The sequence below is a fragment of the Ambystoma mexicanum genome, chromosome 12 (assembly GCF_040938575.1).
Source record: "Ambystoma mexicanum isolate Mex_15411 chromosome 12, UKY_AmexF1_1, whole genome shotgun sequence".
NCBI classification, from domain to species: domain Eukaryota; kingdom Metazoa; phylum Chordata; class Amphibia; order Caudata; family Ambystomatidae; genus Ambystoma; species Ambystoma mexicanum.
The window spans coordinates 400,748,976-400,776,935 of record NC_090936.1 but is presented as its reverse complement, the minus strand read 5'-3'; the positions used below and the strand labels follow the sequence as shown (position 1 = coordinate 400,776,935).

The 27,960-nt window shown below is 44.9% G+C and overlaps 1 protein-coding gene across 1 annotated transcript in view; it reads left to right on the top strand.

Annotated features, from left to right (window-relative positions):
• Positions 1–27,960, top strand: part of OVCH1 (ovochymase 1) — a 1,424,491-nt gene that overhangs the window by 173,258 nt on the left and 1,223,273 nt on the right. Inside the window, exon 4 of the mRNA XM_069628530.1 lies at positions 903–997. Within this exon, the coding sequence (XP_069484631.1) occupies positions 903–997 (95 nt within the window). The remainder of the gene's footprint in view (positions 1–902; positions 998–27,960) is intronic.

Sequence of the window (27,960 nt, the reverse complement as noted above, 5' to 3'; positions counted from 1 at the left end):
GAAGGCATTCCCAAACAGCGCTTTGATGCCATACCAATGGGAAAAGCCACTATACAATTGACAATTACTAAATCTCCCATAATGGTGAGGGGTAATGGTTGCAAGTCCAACATCTAGGCAGCGGCGAACTGCAGACCCCTGCTCTGAATGGTGTGGGCATTCTGCTAAAAGGCACTGCAAGCTTTCATCGTCACTGTCTACACGTGAGAGGCCCTTTAAGTGTCACCCACAAGGAAGTCCCATTTTGGAGAAGGGGCAGTATTTCCAATAAACGTGAGCTAAATATTGCAGCAAAGTAAGATAATTGGCAATTATTTGTAACCAACTACTTGGCTTTTTCACATTCTTTCATGGTGCTTGTCTGCAAAAAGGAAAACTAGCCAGCATTTGAAAGTGGGTGTGGTGGGAGCTGGTGTTACGCCTTCGCCTAAGGCGCGGTCTCCGTGGGCGGGCGCGCTCGCACAGCAATGAAACACGGGAGCCGATGCGTAGAGCTTCTTAAGAACATCGGCGGAACTGCCGAACCCCGTTCCCGTCCCTCCCCTTCCCCTGACGTCATGTCCGTGGGGCCTCAACGGAGGCCCACCCACACAACGATGTGGGCAACCCGACAGCTGGGTCTTTTTGCTGAAGGTTGCATATCAAATCCAGCATTTGTAGTTTGTATATGTATCTTTGAGCAGAAAGTGGTGCACGCTTAGATCTAATCAACCAATTCTGCATTTCGTGTTAGTGTAACCACTTTTTTCATGGCCCTTTTCCAAACTGCAGCTTTCTGAATATTTTTTATGCAAGCCTTGTATTTGGATTTTAATCTCTATTGTTGCCACATTAAGTTGAGCTAAATATTTCAATTTACCTTGGAAAATATAGTGACACTGTTATAATTTGTATTGTTCTAGGTCTCATTAAAACGCGATATCGCCTTTTGTGGTGGTTCCATCATCAAGGAAGATTTGGTTGTGACGGCATCGCACTGCCTGGTGGACCTTACACCGTAAGTCAAATAGAATTGTTGTCCTGTTTATAGAAACTATAGGTCTCTAGCAGACTGCAATGGCAGGTGTGATCATTAAGGCTTAGAAAATGTTCATGCATTGCTTTATTTTATCTAGTGAGAAATGGCAATACAAATGGAGCTCTTCTATAAATAATCACACTTCTGGGACCTGAACACTGACCAGGTTCATGGAGTAATGTATGCGGTTGCAGAACATCTTAACATGTTTTTTTAATTCCCTTTATAGCCTACAGAGCATAGGAATTGCTTTTCCACAAAATGGTTGATTTAGTCACTAAACTTGTTGAACTGAAGAGACTACTGTAAAGTTACTCTGCAAAGCCAGACTCTGCCCTATGTGGTCGTCTATTCCGTCCTAGTCCCTTTCCAGAATGAGTAACAACCTTTTTGTATATTTTCCTTATGTTGCATGATCTTTTTGAAGTTTTAATATCGAATTGTCATCCAATAATTTGTTTTCCATTGTCATATTTTTTTCAGTTTAGGACCAAGAGCCAGATACATCAATCAGTATATGGATTTGTCTATGTAGTACAAGCAAACGCAATTGTGGTTTACTTTTTTTTTTTTTTGGTTTGCATTTGTGGAAATGTTAGCATCCTCTACCCCCATTAGCACTGAAGACACAAGGACTTGTTGACTGACAAATGGAGTTGGTGAATCTAAGGAAATTGTTTGGTTTACCAAAAATTCAAGACATGTTTTTTTATTATGAAAAGCTATTAACTTTGACCCCTTCAATTTGTTTACTTATGAAAGAACATCTCCCAATTGAATTTCATTTGATAGTGGGTTAAAGTTGGTATAAGAAACCCCATTTCAAAGCATCTACGTTTTTGATGTTTCACAAGTTGCAAGCCTTGTTCACCAGTAGGGTAATTAAATGTAAACAAAATTGAATTTTTGTTATTGCCGTCAAAAGTCGTAGTTTGTAATGTAGAGCAAATAACCTTGCAAGAAACTACTTTCATTTTAGTTTCAACAGAAAAGTGTCCCACCGGGCAAAATATCCAATCCCAAAATATTGGTGGTTAAAGAATAGGAGTGATGGGCGTGGCTCAATTTAGTTCAGTATATTTTTTAAACTGAATTGGTGACTTTCACATTCAAAACTGTTTAAATGGAGGAAACCATTTTAAACTTGAAACTTCAATAAGGAAACTGTTAGTGTCCACATTCCCTTGAAGTCAAAACTACTTGGACCATATGGAGTTTAAAGCAATGCCAATTGTCAGATATTTGCCTGGCTCCCTGCCAAACTTTTAGATTTTATTATTTTTCTTGCCAGAATCCCTAAAGGGAACATAGTAGATTCAGACGATTACCCTTGTGCATCCAGGTAACAATATTAAGTGAATACGTAATGTTTCAGGTCATTTTGATCAGGATAGCCTAATGTACATGTGTTGCCTAATTTACATGGCCTGACAATCTGTGTCCACCAACTAGACTGGGTCTGTTAAACCATCAGAGTAGCAAATTCATTACCATTTTGCTATAATTGAAAACAAAAGAACCAGATCACTACTGTTCATTTATTCGGTGTTTGGTGTGCAAATGTACTCTTCAATGAAAACTTGGAAGCATTGACAAAGCGAAGAGCGTTGGCTCCTAATATAAGCATTGGTATGTAATCTCCAGATGTACGTACAATTTGCCATCGTTCAACCAGGAGGACGTACTCCTATTTTACGCATAGTTATTTATCGTCTGATACGCCTATGCCGTGTATTGAGATGAGGTAACGCCATCAAATGGCCAGCTATGTTACACTAGTTCAAGGGTTGGAAATCCCAAGGACTCGCCCATTGCCAACTACTGCCACCAACCCAAGTATTTGCACTATTTCTGTCGACTTTTCAGGTAAGGAAACCACTATCCATTATGTAGTAGTCAAATGAGCACACTGATGACCAGTTTCAAGGCGCTATGTGTAGTTACCATACAACTATGGCCAGTCATTACAAATAGCAGTGACCAATTATTTTATGTCCAGTTAAGTGCCAGGATTGGGTATGTCGATACGGCAGAGGATAGACTGGTTCAATTCTGCCCAAATCGGTATTTGATTTTGCTCACTTAGCTCAGTCTGGCTCCTATACTAATATGGGCAATTCCAGCAAGATTCAAATACAGCAGATGGTGTGCAGTGCCACAGCAGTCAGTGCACCCACAGTGCAAGAGAATCTGTTTTCTTTTTTCAAATGTATTTTTATTAGTTTTGTACAACTGGTACAGTAACAATTTAACAAACCCAACCCCATAGCCCCTCAGTCTTTATTTCCAAAGTAAAAATACGACTCCATTAAGAGATGTCCAATAGCCGCAGTTTGTGCTGGAAGTGTTGTGCCAGAAAATCCCCCTGCAATATGTTTAGAATTGGGGCCCACTCGTGTGAATTTGGCTTGGTCCCCCTGAATGGCATAGGTAAACCATTCTAAGGCTACCAATTACCACGCTTTATGAATCCAGTCCACCAACACCGGGGGTCCAGTGCCGTCCGTTGGTCGAGCAACTCTCAGAAGCGCCGCCAAGTGTAGGATGTAAAAGATAATTCTTTTATATTTTGGCCACTCCTTGTTGTCTTGGGCTGCAACTCCCAGAAGGGTTTCCTCAAATGCCCTGTCTGTTTCCAGTTTGAACATCTCTTGTGATCTTATTGACCTCCTCCCAGTATGCCTGTAGTGCCAGGCAGGTCCGCCAAATGTGTCCAGCTTCTTTGCCCCACACCACCTCCAGCAGCGATCTGCGACTTTGGAATTTAGCCTGTGTAACTTCTCTGGGATATAGTGCCATTAGTACATAATTTTCAGCCAGATTACTCTAACCTGAAACGACTTCGTCACCCGAGGGATGTCTGCCCAAAGTGAGGTCTAGCACTCCTCTTATTGACCCCTCTATTGTGTGCTCGAACTTACTCTGGAATGTCAATTGTCTGGGTAGGGAGGGGGGGGGTCATCTACTAAAACTTGTATATTTGCGTTATCAAGTGTTTATCCCCCGGGTTAGACACTAAGAATTTCTCGGAAGGGCTCAGAGGCCTGGTTGCCACTGCCCGGTTAGAGGGGGACATGATACAGTACTGGACCTCGTAGTATTGGAAACATTGTGCTTCTAGTAACCCCAACTAGTCTTTGCAGGTCACAACGTTTCACCTCCACCCCTGAAACATGTCCCTAAGTTCTACACAGCCTGCTGACTTTGTGGATTGCAGGTTGTCAAAAATTGCAGTGAACGGGGAGGGGAACGTTGTGAGGTTGTGTAGGTGTATCGCTTGATTCCATGTGTCCTACACCACTTAAATGATATTGCTGCAGTGGTTATTACGGGGTTGGTCTGCTCTTGGCAGCCGTAGTTTCTCTCCCATCTGGGGGCCTGCTACCCCGCTATCCATCTGCACGCATCTTATTTGTTATCCCCAAACCAGTCCCTAATGACCCTGGGCTGCACTGCTCAGTAGTATTCCTGTAGGTTTGGAAGACCTATTCCCCAATCCCCTGTTGAGGGGGAGCATCAGTGTTCACAAGGTGTTTTGTCACCCATATGTGCTTGGAGATCAGCTTATTTGGGGTTCTAAAAAGGGCAGTCGGAATGGGGACCGGGAGAGCCTGGAATAGGTATAGAACACATGGGAGTATAACCATGACATGTCGGTAGTTTTGCCTTAATCTGGCCAAGCAGTGGATGGTAGTTTGCAGCGTACAGCTCATTTAATGTACTTGTGATTGACACCCCCTGGATCCGGATGCTTTCCGATACCCACTTAAGTTGCGTTACCGCTTTCGCTGCTCAACTCTTCCTGATTTACCGAACGGTTCAGTATTTCTAACTTCAATGGGTAGATTGTTAGACCGGCAACCCTGCCAAACTTTTCCAGCTCTCCCAATGCTGCTGGGAGGTATGAAGTCAGTTCGGTGAGAGTAAGCAGCATGTCATCTGCATATGCCATAAGCCTGTGGGCCCCCCACCGCCCAGGAGATGCCCTTGATGGTCTTAGTTGCATAGCCCCGCTAATGGTGGCTCCAGGTGCAATGCATAGAATAGAGGGGAGAAGGGGCATCCCTGTCTCGTTCCCCCCCCCCAACCCCCTCTGGAGGATGACCGGAAGTGAGAGCTGGCTGTTAACCATTAGCCATGCACTGGGTGGGCATAGTTTGCCCGAATCATTGCTATACAATTTGGGCCAAACCCCATATTGTGGAGTGTGCTAAAAAGAAAGGACCATTCGACACAGTCCAAAGCCTTCTCTGCGTCCAATGAAACCAGCACCACGGGGTCCCCTTTCTTTTCTACATTTGTTATAACAGATGGCATATTCTCCTAAGGTTGTTGTGTTTGACGACCCTTTATGAATCCAGTCTGATCCGGATGGCTTAGTGTGGGCATTAGCTGAACTATCCGATTCGCATAGATTTTCGCATCTGTATTTATCAGAGCAATAGGCCAGTAGGACCTGCAGCTGGTGGGGTCTTTACCCGCTTTGGGAAAGAGTACCAGCTTGGCTTCTTCCCTAGTGCTAGTAATCGTGCCCGAGTCGACGGAGTTAAACAGGGTTACCAGTTGGGGGCCAGTGTTGCCCTGAACCACTTGTAGAAGGAAGCTGGGACCCTGTCTGGGCCGGCGCTTTGTTTGAAGGGATGCTCACTATTGCTAGGGGGACTTCCTCACTTGTAATGTCCCTATCTTGGGTCAAAATCATCTGTAAGGGAGCAGATTTGATATACTCCTGTTGCAGATTCGGATCAGGACTGGCTGAAGTGTTGATCTGTAGATTAGGTATGGAATTGTGCTGCAATCTGCTCTGTGGTAATCGCCCTTCTACCTGGGGAGATCCCGATAGCTTGGATGGATTGCAGTACGCTCTTTTGGCAAAGCTGTCTGGCTAACCGTGTCTGCTTTGTTGGCTTTGATATAGTATCTGTTTCATGTAAAGGAAACTCTTTTCTGCTTGTTTAGTGTGAAGTCAAATTGCCCGTTGGCTTATCTGTTACCTGTACAGGTCCGGGGAGAAGTCTGTCTCCGTTTTATGCATGATCTGTTCTACCTCTGCTTCCAAATTCGACTCTGGCTTCCTTCTAGTCTGTGTCTGGTGAGCCTCTGCCATGTTAGTCCCTCCCCCCCTCCACCCCCCAATAGTTGCCTTGAACGCATCTGATAGCTCTTGCGTTGTATTCAAAGAACTCTGCAATTTTGTTTTCTAGGGATTCACACGTGAGTTGATCTAGAAGTAGGTCCCTTGGGAGAGTCCACATCCAGTCTGGTATGGTGGTACATTCAGGGTAACAGTGATGGGGGCCTGATCTGAGATGGTTATGGTGCAAGTCTTGATGTCCCCAACCCTACCTATGAGCGCAACTTGTATTTGTCTAGTCTCCTAAAATGGGTCGCCTGAAGAGCTACCAGGCTGATTGAGGTTTCAGTAAGACTTTCCAGCTTCCGCCTCTTGGCTGGGGTGTTTAAACCCTTAAGTGTCAGACAGTTCAACGACCCCTTTCCTCCCAGCCTCCCCTCCCTCACGCAGCTCCTATCCGCAGCAGACACCTACTAATACCAACCAGGGCCATGTGCAGGATGTCCTAGAACCCTCTGTAGATCCACCCCCCCTGCCCAGAGACGCAACTTGTAACCTAATTTAGCAAAAATTTATAGTCTCCCTCCCCATCTTCCCTCATGCATCTTGCCCTTGCAGATTCTGAGTCCATGTCATCTTTCCCGGCCCGCTGTTTGTGGTCCCTTCAGCTGGGACTGATACCCACCTTTCTTTCCTTGCTCCTTTTCAACCGAATTGTAGACCGTTCCCAGCTGCTTGGATTGCTTTGGCTAGTTGTAGCTGGGGTGGTCGTGGCATGTTCCGCCTCTATACCCAGCAGTTTTGCCCCCTCCTCCAGCGATGTGACCCTTCTCTGCCTCCCCTGGCCCTCAAATACCAACCCAAAGGGGAAGGTCCATCTGTAGTGGGTGTCTTTGTTGTGAGCCCTTGTGACTGGAGCCATGTGTTTCCTCTTCACCATTGTGATTGAGGATAGGTCCTGAAACGGGGACAGATCTGTTCCATTGTATGTTATGTGATCTGCATTCCTTGCAACCCCCAGAATGCTCTTTCGTGGAGTAGTCTTGCACAGCTGCTAGCACATCTCTTTGCTGGCCCCCGGATCAGATTTGCGCAGGCCCACTCTGTGCAACCTGTCTAGTCGGACCTCACTTGCCGTCTCACCTTTCAGCAAGTCTGCGAAGATGTTCAGGAAACAACTTTAAGATCCTTATCCTGTACCTCTTCCAGCAGGGACTTTATGCAAATGTTTGTCTATTTTTCTAGGTCCTTTGGCTGGATCTCGAGGTTGTGTTCGCCAACTGTTCCAGTAGCACCTCCGTCTTTCTAGAATCCTCTGCCAACTCTTAGTGCTCTTTCTTGGACGTCCACCCTCTTATCCAGTTTGCTAACATCAGTCTTCATTTCTTCAAGGGCGACATCTAGGTACCCCCTCATTTTATCCATTTGGGTCTGAACCGTGTTGATGTCTCGATATTCCATGAACAGCTTGAGGACCGAGTTATTGCCTGGTCCTGTGGTTCATGAGGAGATGGGTCTTCACTTAGTGGTCCTGTCCTGGTGGAGGCAGGGACGCCACTCCTTGGCCCCACATCTTTTGTATGCCTCCTTCTTGGGGTTGGGCTTTCTTTGCACCTTTTCCTTTCTGGGGCGGTCCCTCCCCCTGGATTTTGACATGGCTTCCTGCTGGGGGTGAGGGTGGGTGGTGCGCCCTCCATTCTCTTGGCTGCTCAATGTTTCCTAGATTGGGTATCCCTCCTGACTCCGCATGGTGCATGTCAGGGGTCAGCATGGGGTGGTCTATGCCCGTCGGTGTTGGGTCTGCTGCGTTGCGGGGCACCACAGTGTGTCCCTTTGCAGGGTACGTGCTTTGGTTACTGGTCCCTTGGTGCATTGTTGAGGGAGGGGGGCTTCCCCCTCACTCTTCCATGCCTCCTTATGTGCCTCGCTCTGCACGTCCCCATGTGTCTTGATTACTTTCCCTGCCGAGGGAGTGATCCTCTCTGCAGAGGCTGTTGCTGCATGGGTGAAGCTCGCGTCACTTCTGCCTGTTTCCAACTCCCAGACCGTGGCGTCCACAGCACTCGCCTGCTGCTTTTGAAGCTTTGAGAAGGTGGTCACGGGGCCGAGGGCTGTCTGTGCTTTTATGTGCAGCCAGGTGTTGTGTTGCAGGCCTCTCTGCGGCCGTCACTAATTAATCCACGGGGGGGGGGAGTTGCAGGGGTGCCCCACTCTGCGGGGGGGTGCCATACATCTCCTTCCCTGGCTGTGCTGCGCACCCACCGATGGCAGTTAACCTTTGATTCCCCCGCCGGCTCCTGATAAGTGTCCTTCCCCCCCCCCCTGGGGCTGCGCTATAGGTGAGAGGCTGTCGTCCGCTTGCCGCACCAGGCCCCCCCTCTCACTTGGGGCTGTGCTTATGGACCCTTACTAGGAGCCTCGCTGCGGGGCTCAGCTTCACTGGAGAGTTGGGATGGCTCCCCCTTAGACTTTTCGTCCGCACTTGCCTTGTGGGCCGCTCTCGCCAGTCCGCCGTGGGGGGGCGATGGTCCAACCTGCGTTCTCTCCGCGGTACTCGCTAGCTAGCCGTGTGGCGGCCCCCGCCAAAGTGCAGAGTTGGAGGGCTTGGATCAGCCCCGCAGTGACCACCACACCCGTGCCTATCTCATAGCTCTCAACCATTTGTGTTGCAAAGGCAGGGGAAATCACCCGATTTTGTTTTTGGCGGGTGAGACGCCCATTGGAATGAATGGGCGTAAAAGGGTCTTGGCGGGTGAGTCAACCCTTTACAAGGCAAGTGACACCCGCCAAAAGCGTGAGTTGAGAGCTATGCTATCTGGGTGCTGCAGATTGCTTGGGGAGGGGTCGGTTCTGCTCAGGGTCATCCCCAATTAGGTTTCGGGGGTTTGGGAGCGCCTCCAACACAGTGCGCTCAGAACGGCCGCCATCTTGGATCAGAGGTAATCTGTTTTGATACCTCAACTGCACTTAGTTAGGGGCGACTTTTGTTTCCAGACACAAATCTGTTGGATGCCTCATGACCAAAAAGAGCCCATTGGATTAAACTGGGAAAGTCTCCATTCTAACATCACTGCTCTATTTACTATAGTCCACCTGCTTGCACCTGCCACCATCAATCCCACTTCTGTCACAAGAAATTACAAGGTTTGCTGCACTGGATATCCTAACCACCTTTTTCACGAAACTAGTCCTTCTGCAGATTCATGTCACACCTGGCTCCCCTTTTGACTCATTGACTTGGATTCCAGAGACCCCTTAATGAATGGGAGGGAAGGGGAGAATAGTGGTAGTCTATGTGCTCTTTGGTGATGGCGGCTACAGTCTGGGCCATCTTAAGCACTTTTGGGGCCCTGGGCACAGACATCGTTGCCCTCCCCCACCAAAGTAAATAAGTAATCAATATCCGGTTGCCTGCCCCTTTTTGTGATCGCATTCCATACATAGGTCGATATGCTGCCTTGCAGCATTCAAAATAAGCATGTTTACTCCCTTAAGTCCCCCTTACCCTCTTCATTTTTGCTCTAATCAGAAGGCCAACATTAGGAGTCTACAAAGAAATTACTTCTGTTCTAGTTTAGATACAGGAGACTTTGTCACTAGCATCCAGGAAGGTATGCAGCCTGTAGTGTTACTGCAGGACCGTATGTAAAAGGTACATGTAACCCAGAATGGACACAACTCTCATTAGCTGCCTCTCAGAATGCAGAAATGCTAAAGCATGGATAGAGGAGACCAATTGGGAGGAAGGAGAAAGCTACGCATACCATGGATAGTGGATGCAGATTAGAAACTACCAGGAAGGTGTCTGTATCAAAACAGCCTAAGATTAGAAGTGGGGTATAGTTTTCAAATGGTGTTGCCAATAGAGATCAAGTGACTATGGTGTGCGATATGTCAATGCTATAGTGGAAGCAACACAATAGCCAGTAAAACCATGAGCAAGTCTTTTTTCAAGAACATACCCTGAGAAGGAATCACTCTGAAGGGCTGACAATTTTGAAAGGTTGGGCAATACAAAAACAGATTAAATGAGATGCCCAGCATTACACATTGGTTAAGGAGTGAAGCTGGGATTTGTGCCAACTCTGCAGTTTCTGCATTTGAACACTTTATTTTCCAGTTCTTACCATGAACTAAAATACTAATTTTGTAAAACTGACTTGGAAAGTACACAAATCACATTACCAAATCTGACCAATTTTTTAAAACAAAATATTATAGAAGTGTTAAACAAAATAGGAATGATTCTAGCTTCATTCTCTCCGTAATCAAGGGAAGTATATAAGTACCAACACGCCAATCGATGTGAATTAAGATTTAATCTCGATTTGTCTTGTATTTTAAAGCTTTAAATACTTCCAAAATAATGGCTTGTGAAATTGTCATAAACGTGCGGAAAATCCTTTGACTTTTACAAAAAAGCAGTGTTTTTATGTCAACGAGCCGACGTTGAAATAAGCTTGCCAGAGGCCTGCAACATCTCGTCCATTCTCTTCTGTCTATAACCCCTTCCACTCAAATGGCCTACATAAAAAGAAAGATCAAGTAATGGGCTAAACAATGCCACCAGCATGCAAGAAGACAAACCTCACAGGACGGCATAGTAATGTAAGACATTAGATGATTTGGCCAGATCACTATCCTCTGGTAGCAAAGCTAGGATACAAGCATGAACGCTTTGGGTCCACAGTCTTGAATTTGGATACTTATCCACCTCTTGGACTAACAGTGTATGCTCCTCATTGGAGGTAATTGCCTAGTTTTTACAACACCCCATCTGAAGAAGCCAATTGCTAGACCATCACCATATGGATGACCTGTTCCGTTTTGATAGCAACCCCTATCTGGTGCAGGTACATTGCTGATAATCGCATCTGTTGTGCTTAGAACCGGACTGGGAACCAAAAGAGGCCCTGGTAAATTAGATCAAAGTGGCCCCATATGCCGCCACACAAGAGATCAATATTAGTGCACACAAAAACTGCACCGAGGGGCACTTGTGCAAAATAGGGCTGGTCCATTCCATCCTATCAAACAAGCATTGGCAATGCCAATTGTTTGGGCTTTTGTGCAGACATTGGAAGAGAACTTTCCAAGCACCCCGGTAATGGTATTAAATGCCAATTAATGGTAGCAGTTGCGAAACAGGGAGAGTACCTGGGCACCTATTAGCAGTGTCTGGCAAATGCCCAATACTTGTACACAAGCCAAAAATTGTTGGCTTTACCAATGTTTATTTCGAACAGGACTTCAGTGAAGGGCATGCATAGTGCTTATAAATCGAGTGGCTGAAGGCAGACCTGGTGAAGACATTTTAATTACACTAGTAGCAGATTTACAACTCCAATTAGGTCATTAACTCTGAGGACTGCTTCGACAAAGCACTGACAGGCACTTTGAATGTAAAGTTTGATGGCAAGGCTTGATTAAAGCAAAGTCCTACTTCTCTGGAGGTGTCTGGTTGGGAGAGGCACGAACTGGGTGAGAATGGCCATGGATTATCGTGGGCAGTCAATAGGTGGGGAAAATGACCAAACCCCTACAAGCGGTGTCCCACTTCCTAGCCGATTTCTCCCGATCTATGCTTTAATACAATAGTTTTGGTTTATAGCTGGTGCAGGCACCATTGAATAGCCCAAACTAATGATAAAGAACGGAGAAGTATAAGGGCGTGGAGTGAATATTGCAGCAGTGGAATCCATCGGAATGGGGGTGTGATGGCAAATGTGATCAAGCAGAGGGTGAAATATTACACTGCAGAGCCTGACGATTTTGGCGCAAATACATGTCATGCTACAGCAGAGGACTGGCATTATGCAGGGCTAAGGGATTACATAATATGAATTTTAGGGGATTAAGGGGATTTTTCGTATGTGGAAGAAATATTACAGCATGGGCCTCGGGATTTGCACCCCAGGGGAACCATTGAGTGGTGGAGGGCTGGAGGATTACACAATTCACAAGCTATGGGGTGCTCAGCGTAGCAAGAAGACCACTGCACCTGCAGGAAGACACCCAAGAGTCAGCCGGGCAGATATGAAATTACCATTGTAGTCGGGAGGATTGCAGGGGGATGGGAGGTTGGTGTGTGGAGCAAGCGGGTGGGCAGGGGATAATGGTTCCATGTAATGTCGCCACAAAAATCTCGCCATGCAGAAATATGGCCGAAAATTGCCCCCTGTCGCCATATATGGTCACCCAAATAATATCGCCACAACATTTTCCCGGTGATATTATTTACGGCGACCATTTATATGGCGATATTACCTGATACCAGCATAATGTGATCGCCTATGATCGCTAAGCAAGGAGAGATTTAGTGCAGGTGTTTTGGGGAAATCACACCACAATGATCTATTATAGCACACTGCGTGGGGTGTTGGGTGCCCACCACAGGGAGTGACTGTTGCAGGCAGCAGAAGAGGTCAGTGTTACAGCGGGAAGTGGCTTGTGCAGCAGAGTATTACAGCACGTGGCTGGAGGAGTACAGCACTGGGAGAGCACACAAACCCCCCCCTGAGAAAGATACAGCACAAAGGCTTAAGCACTTTGCTAAGTACCAGCTGCCGGCTGAAGCCATAATCTGCATGCCCCCTCCTCAGCCATAGAAAGTCTAGAATGTGTTTTTGTTTTTTCAGAGACAGAGGGGCCCAGAAGCAGAGATGCCATGTACAGGCACCCAAAGTACAACCGGATAAGATGAGGCGGTGTGGAGTGGGGGCGTGGACACCCTCCCCTTGACAGCCCCTCCCTGTCCAGAAACAGGATAACCTTAGACCTGGTTATCCAGGACAACTCTAGGGGCATGCAGACCTCACTTCCTACCACAAGCATGAAGGATCAGAAAGCGGCTGGCCAGGATTGAGATCCATTGGCAGAGCTTTGTATGAGTAAGTGCAATGGAAGAATGGGGGTTGCTGCTAGCCAGTGAGTTACACTGGTAGAGCTGTGTGTGAGGGAGCCACTGACTAATGGAACCATGTGAGGTGTTGCAGGCCAGGATTGAGGGTCCATTGGCAGATCTGTGTGAACCACTGTGATGGAACAGGGGTTGCTGCTGGCTAGGATTGAGGTCCATTAGCCCAGCTTGTGAATAGCTGTAATAGAAGTAAAGGGGTTACTGCTGGTAAGGGTCGAGTAGTAGTGAGTCAGATGAGCTTTGCGTTAGTTGTTGTAATGCAACAGGCGTCAATGGAGGTTAGTGCTGAGGCACACTGGTAGAGCTGTGTATGGCTCTATGTACTGGAATTGCAGGGGTGTTAGAGTTCAGGATTGGGAATAGGGGCCTTGGGAGAGCGGCGCGTCAGCCTCTGTAATGACATAGGTAGGGGCTTCTTTAGGTTCTGGTAATGTTCTTTCAACTGGATGTTCCTCCAACGTTTTCCACATCTTTGACATGTAATGTCCATGATGTGGAATACGTTTGAGGAACATCCAGTTGAAAGAACGTTACCAGTTGGTAAGCAACTTTGCAGAGGTGGGTGTGAGTGGCAGTACTTGATTAGCAGTTTAGTTTGGTCTTGCAGGGCTGAAGTTCATTTTAATAGGTCTCTGGGTTTCCTAGTTTTCCCACTACACACAAAATCCCTATTCAGTTTGGGGCCGGGGTATCACCGCACATGGGGAGGATATTGGGTGAACAGGGGATGCTTTACAGTATAGATCAGGCAGGGAACATTAAAGCACAGGGAGGGAATGTTGGATCTTATAGAGAACATATTACATGACTCCGGCAGGTAAACAATTACAGCACAGGGGGAACACATTGAAGCAGAGGTGGAGAATATTGCTGCTCATGGCATCAGTGAGAAAAGGTCAGCACTTGCATGCAGGATAGCAACGCAAGGAAACATTACAGCATGATAGCTAGAGAATATTACAGCACATGGGGGGGGGGGGGGCTTATGCATTGGGTGACAGGCTCAGCAACACTCAAAATGGTAGAGGGGCATGCACTAACCCCTTACCCTTAAAGTCTAGCTACTGCCCTCGGTTGCTCTCAGCTCCAGCCCTACTTCGACAAGCATGCAAACATCAAAATCCATGGGCACGGGTGGGCCTGGCAGCTTACCGAATCATGCAGTGAACAGCTACACCCAGGCTGGCCTGTATGGATGCAAATCCCCAAAGGGTGTGATAAGTTTCATTTTGAGTCCCCATGTATCCTTCTCCCAAGAAAAGATGCCCTATGACTCGAGGCCTACCAGGGAAACTCCTGGTAGGCCTCTGGAGCCCTGTAATGTGCTGCAAAACCAAGTACATATGCAGGCAGGTTTTATACATTTTAGACCTAGGAAAGGCAGAGTTGGCCTTGCAGGAATGTGCTGTTCCAATCTTGCATATAAACACTTCTCTGCAACGAGTGCTTAACACACTGAGCTAACCTATGAACCATTGTGGCACTCAATTTATCAATATGTATTTCAAATTTGGCTATTGCACATGATCAACAATTCCCGAAGGAAGGAATACTACAGGAGTTGTGCTGTAAGAAATACACAAACTGTGCAAAGCAGTGAACACAAAGCATTACAGGATGAATTGATCAAGGCAGAATGCACTTGCCAAAACAGACGGGCAATAGGTTTGGAGCCTCAGCAGCACACCATCACATATATCCTGACATGTGCTATTTAAGTCTGGTGAACAATGGAATCTTAAGGTCAGGCAGCCTTTTAGGGCCACCCTACAATGTGGGGGCCCGGGACAAATGCCCCTTTTGCCCTCCCATAAAAACGTGTGAGTATGTCCCCTTCTAAACATCCAGCTGCAACCTAACCTTTGGTCCTGTCTTTTAAAGAAAACTAAAGCGGATAAATGCATATCCTCAAAATATGACCTAGTAGTCCTGGGAAGATGTGCTTGCTTCAGGAGCGAGTCAAAATCAGTCTTTCACGGCTTTCCATGTGTCATCTCCTTCCTGTGCACCAGATTAGGACAGAACTTTCAATAGCCATTGGCTAGTGATATTTGACTCTTGGTGAGTAAGAAATGGTGTTCTGTGTGCGTAGAATTGAGGTGGCGAGGGACTCGCTTTTAAAAAAGTGTACTTTTTTTTTAAAATATATTTTTTTTTAAGGCTGGCTAGTAGCTTGTAACATGACACATTGTCCACGGCCTCCGATCACTTGAAAATATCCTTCTCCATGGCCAGACTCTGTGGTAACTTTGGGGCTACCTGCTGCCTTAGTTGCATTCTGGTCGCCATCTCCTAAACAGCCATTAGTCCCTTGCTTCCCAGCGCCCAGACTCTTCAGAATCGGCATATCGTGCCAGCAGTCCGGAAAGCTGGAGTCCTATTGAACCGACAGTTCAAAGGGCTGTGGTTTCATACATGTTTGGTAGAGGTTCATCCAACTCGGTGCCGAAGCTAGAAGCAGAGAAGGAAGACACCTGAAATGAGAGAATACATTTTAAGTTGCACAGTCCCCTTTTTCTTTAATAAAGTGAGTAGTAGCTTGAAGCATAAAATCAAGCTTATACCCTGTTGGACCAGGGTAGGTATTGTGGGAATCGGGTCAAAGCGGACTGGATCACTTAATGCAATTACTAGACACAATTTCATCAGGGCATCCTTCTCATCATGGAAATGGCAACACTGACTTTCTGGCTGTATGGCAGCAGTATACACCATGACCACTTGATAAGAATGATGTTTACAAAATACATTGCAATGTTGATGGCACAAAAATGGGGGCTGCTCCTAAGGAGGGTTTAGCTTTAACTCCCATGGCTGCACAATTATCTGAACAGGGCATAAGGTGGAATCCGGGTATAGGTTCTTCAAGGACTTTTTTGCTATACTAAAGGTGAGACCCATTTTGCTGTATTGCAGGTGTCTATCTGGTGCGTCTGTCGGCTCTATTGGGCCTGCAGCATATTGAGCGGGTTCAGGAAGCCGCAGGGCAGAAGGAATGACTAAACTGAATTTCATAGGCAAGACTTGACCTTTCTTATTCCTTTCAGCTGGCCAACACATGACGTGAGCTAGTTCATGTCTGCAAGGTGAAATGTAGGTTTCTATGGGGCAAGGGGTGGAGTTTAACCCAGACTGTTTGAACTAATTGGCGCTCTCCCTACTAATGAGAATTCATGACCCATCCCCACCCATCATGTTCCATCACGTTCATTGCTTCGTCTTTCTATTTTTATTTTTATTTGTGTTTATATAGCGCTGCAGCCCGCGGACATCAGAGCGTATTAAACATAGACGGGCACAGATTTTAGTCGGGACAACATGGAAACATTTGGTGTCAGCCAAATGCAGAGTATCAGTGTGATTAGTGCATGCTTCTGTGCGTGGAGGAAACTTATTTGAACAGTAGTGTTTTCTTTTCTGAAGCTGTGATGGTTTGTTTCCAATCTCAGTGTTTGGGGCAATTCGTAACATTTTATAACTGCCTTTGTCGTGAAAGCCCTAGCTAGTACCTCTACTTTTTTTTTTGCTTGTATAGCCTGGAGAAGGCCTTTGTTAGTAGATCTGAGATTGCGGCTTGAATCATACCATTTGAATTGTTTCTTCAGGTATGTGGGGGCATTTCCGAATAGACAGTGGTGGACCAGGGTGAGTGATGTAAGTTATACGGTCCTCTATGGCAAGCCAATGTAGATCTCTTCTGTCACTTGTGATATGCTCTTTTTGATTTGCCGTTAATGGTTTTTATTGCATTATTTTGAATCGCCTGCCATTGTTTTAAGCATGTGATGTTTGCGCCCAGAAGTAGATACCATAATCTAGTCGGAAAGAATTGTGGCCCTGTTTATCGTTGTACTATTTTGCTGGTTTAGCAGAGGTCGGTTTTTTTTTTTCAGTAGTTTTTGGTGATATTGACAGTTTCTTTTGAGATAAGCTGTGTGAGCTTCTGCTCCCAATGTTGCTTGTAAGTAGATGTCTAGTGTCTTAACTTTTTCTGATATTGTGATTTGTCTCTTTGATAAACGAGACGTATGCAGGGCACTTTTTCTAGCGCAGGATGATCCAAAGATCATTAGCTCAATTTTGATAACGTTAAGGCACATCCAATTTGCCTTAATCCAGGATTCGATGGTATTGATATATTATTTCTATCGCGCTCGTACACCAGTGTTTCAGAGCGTGGGAAGGGAACAGGGGACAAACTGCGATCTTACTAGGCCCAGTGACATTGAACACGCGCAAGTGCATGGGAGAGGGGGAGGGGAACAGTGCATGGAAGGGGGAAAAGTGGAAAGTGCGAAGCAAAAGAGAAACAGATAAATACCAATAAATAAAGCCAACAGTGGTAGTGCAGCCAGCAATTTGCAAGTGCTAGGTTTAAGGCAGCAGACAGGGTAGGTCTGATAAGTGCAGGAAGAAAAAGGGGGGGCTGTATGGGTACATGTACATACCCCAGTGCATATATATTGTAAGTTTGTTGCTGTCTTGCTTGTAATCCCCACTTAGTTCGAAGACCAGTTTGGTGTCCTCAGCAAAGTTAGTAAAAAATATGCCCAGCTAGGTCAATAGGGCGCATAGGCAGCGCAGATGTAGATTGAATGGGGCGAAACTAGCTCCCTGTGTGACTCCGCAATCGACTGGTTTGATTGATCGAGGCATGCTTGCCCCAGAACTGTCATCGTTTCTCCTGCAGGAAAGATGACACCCAGTTTATGGCCTCTTGTTAGCAGTTTCCGGATAGGTCCAGAGCCTCACGGAGCCTTCGGTGATCCAGCAGATCGAAGGATGACAATGGGTTGGTCTAAAAGGATCAGCAAGCCTGTTTTGCCTTTATCAAGGATGCCCAGAATTTCTGTCTGCAAGTCAAGTAGCGCAGATTCTGTGCTGTGGGCTATCCTAAAACCCGATTTCTGTATGTGAAGGAGGTTGTTTTTATCCACCTAGTCTTGGAGCTGTTCTGTGGCGATGTTATCTAGTATTTTCAGTAGAAAATGACAGTTCGTAATGGGTCTAAGGTTTGCAGGGTCTTGTTGGTCAAGTTCTGGTTTTGTTTTGGCAATGGTGTTACCGTTGTAGCAGGGACAATACGGTCCCTGAAGGAGGCATTTACCATTCTCCTAAGGAATGGGATAAAGACTTCAGCGTCTAGAATTAGTTTGGGTGGCAGTACGTTTTCCGTACAGGAAGTGCATCTAATGTTCTGATGCATTTCTTGTGGGGTGTATCCCGGGCCACACGTTCTTATACATAAATGCACATCTGGCATTTCTGGGGTGCGAAGCATGTATCTGATGGGCTGTCAGCAGTATTGGTTTGCCAGATGTCTGTGGACAATCCATTCCCAGCCCATAGGGCAGGCAGTGTTTGCTGGTTAGAGACTCTTATGCCTTTGACAGGCCCACAAGTTTGAAAGTGGCACTGAATGAATGGTCCCAATAGCTCAATTTCTGTCAGATCTGCAAGACTTGCAGGTTCAAGGATTCCTCGGCAATGTGGACACTACGCTACCCCCTTCCCAATTAAGAAGTCCAAAAGAATAAAAAAAGTGGGCCAACGGCCGGAGCAGGAGTGCTACTTGGCACAGCCCCTCTGGATCTGTGATTTTCGGGAGCTGTAGTGGAGACACAATGTAATAATAAAGACAGCCAAAATAAGAGCACCTAACAATTATACACCTTGTTCTTGTAGTTTGCTTACCTTAAGAAAGGGCTCCTAGCATCAATGTCAGTGAATGATCCAGACCTAACTAAACACCTACAAATAATGATGTAATGCTAAGGAGAAAAATTGATGCATGGGTCTTGGCCACCATGTACGGAGCATTGCCAGAACACTTAACCAGATTCCCTGGGCTTTATAGTCCACTCTGTGTGCAAGTCATGGATTAGAGGAAAGGACCCAGGGAATTGTAAATTGGCTGACTTGTGAAATTGCTTGCATTGTGAGAAAGAACCCCAATGGAGTCGGGGAGTCGCCACGGTACTGCAATGCAGATCTTGGTACACCATGTGTTTGGTGTGCCTTGTTTGCACTTGCGGGCTGGTCTGCACAGTCGGCAAGTGGGTAAGGGAACGTCTGTTCTGGAACCTAACAATTTCCAGTCTTGCCCTACTTCAGAAGGAATCCTAGATTTTTCAGTGAGGTCTCAGGGCCAGACTTGGTGTTGCACATCTTCATGGATTCTTGGCAACTGCTTTTTGTGGAAATCCTGTTACTCCATAAATGCGACATTGCATTCAATTTCACCTTCTGCTCTAGGGACCTTCAAATTAATCTATCTAGCAGATTCTTTGTAACAGTGCTCAGGTGAGAATCCAATCGTAGCTATGAGATACTGGCATCAGCGATGGAGATCTGTGCCCCAGATATAAGGCCTCTTTTCCATTTGACCAAAATCATATTCATGCGTTTCTGCCAGTTCAGAATGTGCTCAATTCCAAACCTTCTCAACCCTGCTAATTTCTCATGACAAATGCGGCATTCTGCTGTGCTAGACGAATGGCTGGACACTTCTGATAGTTGAACTGGAAAGTTACCTGAAAGCACAATGGTAATTACATTAAGAATCTCTATCCTGTGTCATGACATGGAGCAGTGCTTCTCGCTCATACGACCGCTCTTTCCATGCTACAGAATAAAAGTGATTTAATCTGTCAAATTGGTAAACGGGAAGATGTAGCTTCTGTTCCACAGTATTCAATTTGCTAAATATCTGCAATACTTGGAACATACTTTTCAGTACTGGTATATTTCTTTGCAGACGGTTCACTAAAAAGCCAAGGGGAACTTTCTCATTCTGCAACACGTTTGGTGTTGCGAAAGCCAAGGCATCCACCAAAGCCAATACTTAATGAAGGGGTATCCTCAGGACCTCATGTGCCACTTCCAGTTACCTTAAATGCCACCAAGTTGGCACAATACATTGCAAGATTAGTAATGTGATATCCTGCGCAGCATGTGTTTGAGTCTGTGTGATCAATATTCGTGTTTGCAATAACCGTGACTTTGTGGGGGTGTAATTGATTTAACAGTAGTAAAAATCACCTTTGACTAAGTCTTCAACTGAAAACGATATTTGGAAGGGTATTGCACATTGACAAATCCTGCTTTACCTTCCTCAGTCCTGGTTCCCAAGGAAGTGGTTCCTACCTGCCACCACATATCACTTTCACCATAATTGTCATATAATTTCCGCAATGGTCACATCGCTCAAATGTATACCCCTTGATAACTGTTGAAGTACATTTTCACTTCCAAATGTCTTGCATTAAAATCAAGAAGTAGAACTAACAGTAAATTGCTAGCTGGTACTAGTTTTGACCTCCCTTGCAGCATCTTCCTTTTTGCAATGGGTGGCATGCACCCACATAGGGATATCACCCTAAGATCCATGTTTGTAGTGAGCAGTATGTTGGCTCCCTGGTTGAGAGAAATGTCAGTCTTAATCTGGTATACTATTATATAAATGAAGCCCCTTGGTTTCAGAGCGACGGGTCTTTGATACTCTAGCATCCCATAAAAGTTAAGATTGTAAGCGTACAGCAATTTAAGAGCAGTTTCAGTGCACAATCTGGCCACTTTGGTTTTAATAAAGTTCTTCCTGTCCCCTGCCCAGTGATTAATTTGTAGAAAAATAAATGGTGGGGCTAACATTTTCTAACGTGCGCATGACCAGTCAGGATGGGTAATGTTCCATCCTGAGACCACCCATGGCTGCTCCCCATGCTGCCAAAATATATGGCATTAAAGCTGCAACCCCAAGGGCTTTTTGTGGGTGACTGATCTACTGTCACTGCGGCAGGTGTTTTTACAAATGCCAATCAACATGCACATAATATACTCTTGTCTGGACCTGTGACGAACCCTACGGATCCCTCATTAAAACCCTGCTTAAAGGCTCCTCCTAGGAGGCCTGGGAAAGGCACACTTCCTGATCCTAACTCTGGGGGTGGTGTACTGCAGGAGGATCAAGGGCTCGGTGGTGAGGAGATCCTGTGGGATGAGACGGTATTTATTCTATGAAAGGAAGTACCTTTCTGGATTTCCAAAACCAGTAATGGCATATTGCCATCATGTCCCCGATCCACATGTAAGACCTGTGACCCAGAGTACAAGTTGTTCAATCAGAGCAAACCTTACAAAGAGAAGAATCTTGCAACGTATCCCAAATTAAACACACTTCCTACTCCAAAGCTAGAAAGGAATCTTAACTTCTTGAACTGGATACCCCAGCCTCTTTGAGCATCAATTACCCTGGAGATGGATGGAGATGCAGACTTTGCTCATACATCAATAATCGAGATGACTCAGGAAGTTGGCGAACGGAAGACTGGTTTTAATATCAAGTATCTAAAACAGGGAGCATAACGAACATCAACAAACTCGCTTGATCCTCTTACTCAAACATTCTAAATAAAAACTAAGCTCTTATAAGCAATACTCATCAATGACGTTAACCTATGTATGAACGAACGTCATCCTACGTGGCAAACTACAAAAACCTACATGCATGGGTGATTGGCTCTGAGTGAAACTTTAAGTATACGATCCATACCAGTCTAAAAAAGTGACTATGTGATTGGTTATTTAACATCAGGTGGGGCAACTAAGCCCTCCCCTAAAAATGACCACTGTGAACGTCACTAAATACACAATGTCCCATTGGTTTACACAGCTGTGGGACCCCTATTTACACAGTCCTCTACAATTGGTTGGCACTCTAACCTCTGTCAGTACTTTTCCACCTACATCTAGCTTCATGCAGGCTGGCCATCCAAGTGCTGGTGAGGTCGCTTTAACATTAGCTTACCACCAATTAGCATATAAATCTATCACCTTAGTGGTCTGTCAATTAGGCCTTTGAAGCTCGGCCTTGGGAGTGTTCTTGGCCCTGAGAAATTTAGGGCGTGAGAGGCATAGTATGCCTTTGTGCGTAGATTTGATAATTTCGTCCATCCAACTTCGTGCTTCCATGTGACTGGAGACCATGGAATCGAGCCTTTTTGTGCTTTTAATACTATATTTTAATAAACCTCTAACTTCTTCCTTATATTCATGCCCTCTGAACAGGAGTTTTCTTTCACACGATTGTGTCCAATGTTGGTTCACTCTAGTTTGATAAGTCCTTGGCTCCTTGACTCCAGCCTCATCTGCTGAGATTCACTTTGTAATTCAATTTGCTTTTTAACTGACACATGAGAAACAAGGCCTTACTACTGTCCAGCACTGCTATAATGCTTAGTGGAAACATCCATACTTTACTTGTCCGTTTGTGTATATATATAAATATTTGCCGCAATCTATTCACTAGAAACCTAGCCTCAAGATTACTCAGTCTGCTTGTTTTTTTGCATCTGTACACGTGCAAAATGACTTGATGTCTTTCGTTTCTGTGGCATAAGTTTCTCTACCTTGATCCCAAGATGTCACTTATCCTTGATACTTTCTTGATGCCTTATAGAATATCTGCATTCTCTGAGTCTCTTCTAGGTATGTCCTCTCAGCTCTGACGTTTACTGGCTATGGTTAGTAACGTTACCATTCGTCCTTGCCGTTTATTGGCTCTGCTTCAGGGATTTCATTCAAATGGTCATCATATTTTCTTGTATGTAGGTATGGTTTTCTCAATGGGTACCTTACCTCTCATACTCTTAGGTATTGGTACTTTCACTGGTATGTCATGGTCCATACTCTGTTCTTTGTTTCAACTGTTCTGTGTATGTCAGTCTCTGGTTTCCAGCATACAGGTGAAAGGGGTGGGATGGTTGAGGTAAGGGTACTTGGCTCCTCCTCAATCTTAAAACGATAACCTTCCTCAGTAACAACTCATTCTAACAGTCCATCTTTTAAGAAGTTCAGGGGAAGTGAATATACCCCTTAAAAGACCTCCAACCTTGCATAATGGGACTACAAGTTCTGGAATCCTAGAAGTACTGAGACGAGGAAGAGGGCTGAAGAGGCATACAGTTGCAGCACTCACACAATTGAGCCTAGCAAGCCTACACCTGAAGGAATCCGGGAGGCGTACAAGTCCCCCTCAGGTGCAAACAAAAGGGAGGAGCTGAAACTGTCTGGAATGAGATTTGTAGCAGAAGGAAGAAAGGCACAAGGCTGGCAAAGAAAGCAGAAGTGGGAGAACAAGAGGGATGCCAGAACGTGGAAATTGCAGATTTCACATGTGTTCAGAGAGGGTCCTGTTCACCCAAATTCTGAAGTGCAGACTCTGTGCAGCAGAAGGCATGCAGGAGAGACGTCTTTCCACATGTGAGCCCGATTACTGTGGTTGCAGTGCAGCGGATGTGCAGGAGACTGAGGCATGGGTCTTGGGGGGAGAGAGAGGGACTCCATAAAGGAGTGGTTACCGGAGACACCTTTACAGAAGGGTGTGGGTCCCAAACCAGTCCGAAGCAGTGGAAGTTGTAGCAGAAGGCATGGAAGCAGTGTGACCTACAGAGCAGGTTTAAAAGAAGCCTGTAAGTGAAATAAGACTTTCTAACACCTTGCGCGAGCATTACCCCAACAGTATCCAGTTCCCTGTTAACTCGTGTAAGACTTAAAACTAGTAGAATTTGTTGGTTGCAGCTGAGCTCAATGTAAATGTAGCACTTGTGTATAACTCAAGTCCTTTTTACTCGCGTGGGAAGCTACCATTGTCTAAACTCATTGTTGCTTGGATAAGACTGTCCACTCTTGGAGTGGTCGCGGGTCCCTAAATAAGGAATTTGAATGCTGCTAAAACAATTACAAAATATCGAACAGTGACAATACAAGTGTTATGATCTTTAACTTTTGAAAACTACATCAGTGGTTGCGTTTGCCCAATTTTTGTTCCCAAAGGAGGGTTGAACTCCATCCTTCACTTTTGCAAGGGAATACAATTTTATCAATCGTCAAACCTTAAAATCAACCCCAAAGAGTGGATGTAGGTACCTCATTGTGTAGTCTAAGGAAAGACTGAGTTGTAATCTTTACCCTAATGCATACCATAACTTCTTATAAATGAAGTGTGTAACTATAGAAGACAACAAGCATTGCCCAAGCTAAGTCTCCCCAAATTTGCAGTGAAATCAATCTTTCTCAAAGTTAAACAATCCAACTGTACTCTGGAGTTAATAACTTCATGTAATGCTTGCACACATCTTAGTCCAATGCAAAGTTGAGTGGCACCAAGGCTTTTAATTAATTGAGCTGATGGCTGGCAGAATGTTGTAGGTAAAGTTGGTGAAGGGAAACTGGCTGCTTGTACAAACTATTGTGACGTTGACACAACCTGTAGTGCAAGAGACTTGAAGACTGAAGTGAGTCTTAAAGGAAAACCCAGATTGTCATTGTGGCAGACAGACAAGAGGCAAAGATGCTGCCCCTTTTAGAGCTATTCAGATGAAGAATGCCTTCAATACCAGAGGTATTGAAGTAGTTTAAGGTATATCTTGTCGAAGCACGTCTAAAAGTCCAAATCACTGAAGTCGTGGTAGTCCAAAGTACTGAAGCTGTGGTGGTATATCTGTCAGATGCAACATTGTAGTGGTCGAACCAAGGTGGAGTACTGAGACGAGAGGTGACTGTTCTCATGATGTAGAAGTGTGATTAAGTGGAACCAGCAGCACTGAGAAGTCACCCTGACAAATATACCATTGAATGCTAAAACCTGTAACTCAAATCCTAACTTTTGACCAAGAACTTTAGATTAGAAACTGTGTGGATATTGCATTTTCTTTGTGTCTATGGCAAGTCTTCTTAGTGGTGACAAGGCATCGTGGCTAAAATTACCATCCGTGCTTTTTTATTGGAACTAGAAAGTGGATATTTCAACCAGCAGAAATTTGTTGCAGGTGGAACGTTGGTTAATTAACTTTTACTTTGACCTTGAAACATAAACTGATTCAAGATCTTTCTTTCACATTTGCAGAATGGACTTTGAATCCTGGGAAAGGGAAATTGTCCAGGACATTGGGTCATTCAGGCACTGTGAAAGCTGTTCATGTTGTATTGCCATATATTTTCTTTGTCTATTTGTCGCTTAGTGTGGGGGCCAGTTATCTTGTATTAAAGTGTATTCTTTTAGCTTTGGTTAGGCAGGAAATTTCCTCAGCGTGTAGGAATAGTGTGGTATTTAACAATTTCTTTAATAAAATGGCATATGTTAAATCGTCAAACAGTTGTCCACCTCGCATTACTGACGCTTGCACATGAGACACAGGTTTAAAGTGTCTTTAAACCCAACCATTTACATTTTGCTCTGCTGTAGGTGTTTTTGTGTGACTGGCAGTTGCAATAAAAAGTTGCCAAAACACCATCATAGTCCAGCTGAGTGATACAATAAATGCTGTGGGTTAGAAATGAGTTCCAGGGGTCTGATTTGAAAAACACCCCCACAAATTAAGCACTGCTGCTGAATGAGGGTGGTCTGGGCAGTGATGCACTGCATATGCAAGGCAGTTCAGAGCTCTCTAACATGGCCTATGCGAAAGCTAATAAAAGGGGGTTTAGATCAGTTGACTTTGCTTGAAAATATCCAATTGTTTTCCAATCTGCAAAATGTCCATTTGGTGGGAAAGTCAAATGAAGATGTACAGGACTTTGCTCGAACTGGTTGTTGCCCAGAAAGCAGTAGCTGCCTCCCTCCTACACTTTTGCAAGTGTAGTAATTCTAAGGTGGCCTTAAATTTGACACATGCCAAAGCTCTGTGCAAATCTGCCTTTTAAAAAAAAGAAAATGCTCTTGGAAGGTGGGGCAAGGGGAGGCTTTAATGTTGATGGGGTCTGCAGCTGGAGATGGAAGAGATGGCTACAAGGCCATGATACCCACTCAAGAGTAATTTACTATGCACTCTAACTTGGACTGACCTGGATATGAGAAGTATATTGTATGAGTTCACAAACAAAATAATTTTCTAACTTCTGGGGGAGGTAAGGAGGGACGTCATTTTGTGTTAAGGATGTATATTGGAAATACATTTTCTATGCATGTTTTGTATAAAGCATTAAAGGATGAAACCAAATTGACTTTAGGAGGATTTTAGCTGGATGATTTAGGCATCTATGCTACCTTTTTAGTACCAGACATGTGCTTTAAGCATTGCCCTTGGAAATGATTTTAATAAACCTCATGAGATGGGTAACCGCTTTAGCGAATGACTGGCACAGACTATTGCGAATGTATGGTGGAGGTTGATTTTGTGATATTGTTGGTGCAATTTCTTCTGAATAAATGAGAGAAGGCCCTAATTTACTGGTAAAACAGGACTTTCACATTAATTTAATGGATGGATTTGAAAGGTAAAACTGTTCAATGTTGCATATTAATGTGGTTAAATGTCCGGTTGTACCAGGCTCCTCTGTGTGGAACAAGATGTGATACTACGAATGGGCGGGAAAGGGAAATATTGGTTACCCCGTTGTTCGGGGCTGTATGTTTCTTTGTGTTAAACAATAAAATGTTATATTAAAACAATAAATAAAATGGTTTTTGTTGACATGTGTATGTTGGTTGCCAGTCAATGTAATTTAAAAGGGTTAATTTCTAAAGGATGTGCAAAGGCATACACTGAAATGAGGCTTGCATTAAATGTAACTGGTGGTGGTCAATTTGTAGACCTCTTACTCTGGTGATCTTCCCTCTTGGGTTGATCTGCTGGGATGTGCAGGCTAGATTATTGCACTTGCCATTCCTCGGTTAGGAAAATGACACAGGCAGCCATCCTAGTACATTTGCATGGTTTCAATTACCCCATACCCCCGATCCATGCCCCTCAATGCTTTGCTCCTCTCCTCAAATAGTTTGTAGGAAGTGGGTTATTTGTTGCTCCTGTTGAACTCTCTTCCTGCTAAAGTGCTGCTGTTGGTGGTTGCACCATGTTCAAAACCAGCTTTATTTGGCAATAAAACCATAAAAGCATCAATACATTTGTTACAATCTAAAATCAATTGTTAGAATACATTCCAAATATAACAAACGCCAATCCACACCCTCGACCTCGCAATATCGTTCGCTCTTATCCATGAACTGTGCAAAAATTGATGTAAAAACCCATTCACATCAGTAGAACCAATATGCCAGTGCCACTTTCATATGCAAGATATTCTTTAATCTAAAGAGGAACCAGACGCTTCTGAGCTCCTGATGGCCAGGACGGAGGTAAAATGTGACCCGTGTCCTCTGGGTTACCACTGACATGTATTTGTCGAGTTAGTCCATCTTGCAGTAACAGCTGCAACCTTCAGAGTATAAGTACGTCGTTGTAAAAGCAATGCTCTTGCAAACCCACGGACTATACAATCTAAATGGGGCTCAAAACCCTCTGTCTGCTTTAGCAATAAGTAGGGTGCACTGGTCTATGGAGAGATGCATTCCCTTTTCATATGCCTGGTCATTGCCTCTTGACACTTCAGTTTGACCACGTTTTTGGAGCCGGGCGGCACCCCCTCATGTTGGCAACTCCAGATCCATGAGCTCTATACAGATGGGCCTCAGCCATAGGAGAGAACTCGACCCGGGTACATTCCTTAAACTGATTGTTTCCTTGTATTTGTTTCCTTGTATTTTGCAGGTTTGGGTGTACACCATAGTCTGGTCCAAAATGAGTTTAACTGCTATTTCACACGGGGCATAAGGTTACATTTCCAAAGCAAACCAGCCATTGGGGCTCCCTTGGGGTGCATAAGCACAGTCCTGAGGAACTGAGTCAGCCACTTTGATCTGATTGCACGTACAATGGCCACATAGCTCTGCCCCATAATGGGCTGATGCCCATCCCTGTGCTTTATACAATTTGAGGGCAGGGTAAATTGCTCCTTTCCCATGTGTGCTGAAAGAAAACGACTTATTCTGCTGCTGTTTGCATCTAGGGTGGCCACCGCCCTAGTACAGTGTGCTGCCCATGATGGATTCTCTGAAAAACAAACCTGCTCTAAAACACAATCGTCAATTACTATTTTCAAATAGATTTTTTT